Raw genomic sequence first — 4,591 nt, 5'->3', positions numbered from 1 at the left:
TGCTTGTAGTGACTCGTTTCCTCTCGTGATGCAACAGCCTGATTGTTTCATCTCTGACAGTTTATATATACACACATCCTTCCAGGCAGCATGTGGCTTCAGATCCACCAGTTTATCATTAATAATCTGTATATAAACAGTTAATAAATGGTTAAAACGCACTATCATGTAGTTAGAAGCAGATATATGTGTTTATTAATGTATTAGTCAATAACTTGAACTCCTCCTGACACCCAGAAGTGTTTGCTGCTCTATAAACAGATGATGAACGACAACATAGTAAAACAGCTGTAATAATATAAAATATGTCTTCATATAAAAACATAATTATATCTGCTTATAACTACATTATAGTGTGTTTGTATCATTTGAATATATGATGAAAACCAGAGAAATAAATAAAAATAGAGATAAATCCAAAAAAGATCAAAATTACAACATATTTCGTCCCAGAATGTCTGTTTAACCAGCAAAACCAGTGGAGATTACTGCCTTAACCCAGTCTGTTAACCAGTAGAGCGACTGGTTGTATCTCATGTATCCGTCAGTAAAGCTTGAGTGTGTAAAAATATATAAACATACAGTATATATGTCATCACACCAGAGTATTTATTTGTTCCCTGTTTGTTCGCTGTTATTTTTTACTAATAATTAATCATATTATTTGTTTCTTTCTTTACCTTTTAATTAATTTTATTTCTCCTGCTTTTTACTGAGGATTTCACTTTCTAAGTGACATAATAATAAATAGTAATTTTAATGTAATGATAATTAAGTCTTGTCGTTAACGAACGTTAGTGTTGATGAAAGTGTTTTTAAAATCTGTTAAATAAGAAATAAAAATGTTTTTAAAAAAGTAAAAGTGTCAAAATCTTGACTTTTCATCTTGTAATTATGACTTTGTGGGTCAAAATATTGACACTTATAGTTCTGATTAACTATCTCATTATGATTTAATAAGTCATTACATCAAAATTATGACATAAAAAGCCAAAATTTGACTAATTTCTTCTTTTATTCCATTAATCAGATTCATCTGGTGACCCTCTGGAGGGTCCCAACCCTCATGTTGGGAATCACTGATCTACACAGATGCTGTAATATTTATAGATTAATAAAGATTAATCTGACTTTTAAGGTTTAGAACATCGACAGTCTGACAGGATACAGATGTAAACAGCTCTGCAGCGATGGAAGTTCATGAAGTTTTGACAGTTGATGCAAACGGTTCCTACAAGTGTCTCAACTTTAGTTTTTTACTTTGAAAGTCTGCAGGAGGAAGTGTGACGGTCTGCAGCTCCTCGTGCAGCAGCGTCTGATCTGATCTTCATAATGACAACAAACCAGTCAGAACCAGTGGAACCAGTACAGTCATGGAGCTGGTTTATCTGCTGGAGGCTACTGGGATAAAACCTTAGATGAACTTTTATTAAACAAAAAAGAATTTATAATTCATTTTTCATCTCTAATTGTTTGTACATTGAGACATGAAACTATTTAAACTGAGTTGTTCTTCGCACCAGTAGTGTAAATAAAACCAGTTGATGGTGACGTCATGTTTCTGTCCAGTAGATCAGAAACAGACGATGAGTCACTGAGCTTCAACTATGGGATGTTTATTTCAGGATGTGTCGAAAGTGGAACTGAAAGGTTTTATGTTTGTTGATTAGAGAAACGCTCTGATGCAAGACGGAGTGATGAAACTTCCACTCGACTTTATTTGCAACAGTAAATATGAACAGCGTTTGTTTCACAGCTGATGTCTGTAGTGCAAAAAATATGAAAACAATAAGCATCAAACCCAGAAAATAAAATAAAAACTTTCCGTCTGTCTGCAGGATCACAGATTATCATCAGAGCAGAGCGTCGTCTCGTCTCTAAAGGTTGTGTGTCTCGTTGTCCGGCGGCTCGGCGGTGACGGAGCTCTGAGACGTGCAGCCGAGAGTCGACACGGGCCAATCACGGCCTGAGCTGCTGGAGGCTGGAGACACACACACACACACAGACACACACACACACACACACACAGACACACACACACACACAGACACACACACACACACACACACACACACATACACACACACACACACACACACACAGACAGACACACACACACATACACACACACACACACACACACACACACACACACACACACACACAGACAGACACACACATACACACACACACACACACACACACACACACACAGACAGACAGACACACACATACACACACAGACAGACAGACACACACACACACACACACACACAGACAGACAGACACACACATACACACACACACACACACACACACAGACAGACAGACACACACGTACACACACAGACAGACAGACACACACACACACACACACACACACAGACAGACAGACACACACATACACACACAGACAGACAGACACACACACACACACACACACACACAGACAGACAGACACACACATACACACACAGACAGACAGACACACACAGACACACACACACACACACATATACACACACACACACACACAGACACACACACACGCACACAGAGGAAGAGGTCAAAGGTCAGGGGGGACAACACTGATTCTTTGAAAATTTTAAGTAAGTTTTGTGTTTGTAGTTTTAAATTTGAACAGTTTTGTATTTAAATGTGTATCAGAAGGGATTTAACTGACTGTTCTCTGTCATGTGACAATAAAGTGTGTGTGCGTGCGTGCGCGTGGTGTGTGTGTGTGTGTGTGTGTGTGTGTGTGTGTGCCTGCGTGTGTGTGTGTGTGTGCGTGTGTGTGTGTGTCAGATAGACTCACCTGAGCGGCTGCACTGGCCGCTCTTGGCACTGTGAGGATGAGGAACCGGAGCGCCGTGTCCCGCCTCCGGAGAGACGGCGGGTTTGGACGGAGAGTTCTTGGCTTTGTCTTTAGTCTTACACACTCCTGCAGAGCACAGTGTGTGTGTGTGTGTGTGTGTGTGTGTGTGTGTGTGTGTGTGTGTGTGTGTGTGTGTGTGTGAAACAAGGGTTAATCACCACCAACTCAAACCTCAGATGTTTCTCACCGTGACATTTTCAGCTCTCAGCCAGAACACTGAGCGTCATGACAACGGTGAGCTCCTGCTTTAGACTTTGAGTGATAACTTTCACCAAACGTGTGATTGTTTTTATTTATGTTGTCGTGGTGATATAAGGTTTAATAAACGGTTCATAACTCACTATAATGCAGCTGTTATAGTGACTTTCTTCATGGGAGAAGTTAGAATTGTTGACAAATTCTGAACATTAATAAACACTGAAAAATGTCTTTATATCCGCTTATAACTACATTATAGTGTTTTATAAACAATTAAATGTTTGTTTACTGCTGATAAATGATAAATAAAGGCACTTAAAGTAAAATGTTACGTTTATAAAGTATATTTATGTTCATAAAGCATCACTGATGAGACAGTGTTCAGTAAATCAAACAGGAAACTAAACTTAATGAACTGAATAAATGTAATAAAGTGAATAAACTCACCGTCTTTGCTGGGGATCGTTGGTAGTTTAGTTTCTGTGTTTCTGATGGACGGTGCGTTCAGGCGACCTTTGTAAATATGCCCGTCCAGTCCGACGATATCAACCTCCTCCGACTGACCGGTAAACACACACACACACACACACACACACACACACACACACACACACACACACACACACACACACACACACACACACACACACACAGGAAGAGGTCAAAGGTCAGGGGACAACACTGATTCTTTGAAAACTTTAAGTAAAGGTGTAAAAATATTTCATTACAAGTTAAAAGTTTTTTAATGTGAAAATATTATCAGTAAAATGTATCAAAAGTAAAAGTACTCATTGATTATGCAGCAGGATGAGTTATATTATTATAATATGTATTATATCACTGGATTATTATTATTATTATTACTGATAAATACAAGTATAAGCAACATTTTAATGATGTGTTTAGTTGAAATTAAGCTAATTATAACTATTTTATTTGCTGTTGTGGAGTTTAATTTATAACTAGGGCTGAAACTAATTATTTTCATTATCGATTATCTGCCAATTATTTTCTTGATTAATTATTTTGCCTGTTATGATGTTATGACGTCTTGTTTTGTCTGATCGACAGTTTATTGTCTGTTTTAAATCCTCACATCTGAGAAGCTGGAAGCAGCAAAGATTCCAGTAAAGTACAGCAGTTTGATCCACAAAGTCTACTGAAGCATCACAAATAAAAGTAAAACTGGTTAAAAAAAAAAAGGATCAGATCAGTTTTATGTGTCAGTCTGTGAGGATCAGATCAGTGTAGATTGATCCTGTCGGATGGTTTTATTCTTTGATGTGGAGGATTTCTATCATGTTACCTGCAGCACCGCGTCGCCTTCAGGCTGGTTGTGGTGCTTCATGTACTGCAGGCCGCTGCGTCGCTGGCTGGCCGAGGTGATGGTGTGACTCCCGCCGCAGCTCCGCGACACCGACAGGTGACTGTAGTCCGTCAGCTCGGAGATGCGTTCGCTGCACAGACGTCGAGACGGGAAAACATAAAGAGAGTCTAAAATTAAATGTGAAGCCTTCT

At 38.9% G+C, this 4,591-nt stretch overlaps 1 protein-coding gene across 2 annotated transcripts in view; it reads right to left on the bottom strand.

The window, feature by feature from the left end:
- Nucleotides 1–1,695: 1,695 nt before the first annotated feature.
- Nucleotides 1,696–4,591, bottom strand: part of LOC121884450 (glutamine-rich protein 2) — a 21,199-nt gene continuing 18,303 nt past the window's right edge. For both annotated transcript variants that reach the window (XM_042393281.1, XM_042393280.1), the window contains 4 exons: nt 4,380–4,530; nt 3,521–3,632; nt 2,816–2,941; nt 1,696–1,981 (listed from right to left, as the gene is read on the bottom strand). In XM_042393281.1, the coding sequence (XP_042249215.1) occupies nt 1,878–1,981; nt 2,816–2,941; nt 3,521–3,632; nt 4,380–4,530 (493 nt within the window). In that variant the 3' untranslated portion in view covers nt 1,696–1,877. The remainder of the gene's footprint in view (nt 1,982–2,815; nt 2,942–3,520; nt 3,633–4,379; nt 4,531–4,591) is intronic.

The sequence above is a fragment of the Thunnus maccoyii genome, chromosome 18, assembly GCF_910596095.1.
Source record: "Thunnus maccoyii chromosome 18, fThuMac1.1, whole genome shotgun sequence".
NCBI classification, from domain to species: Eukaryota; Metazoa; Chordata; class Actinopteri; order Scombriformes; family Scombridae; genus Thunnus; species Thunnus maccoyii.
Note: the sequence above shows the minus strand (reverse complement) of the source record. Positions and strands in the feature narration are given on the sequence as shown.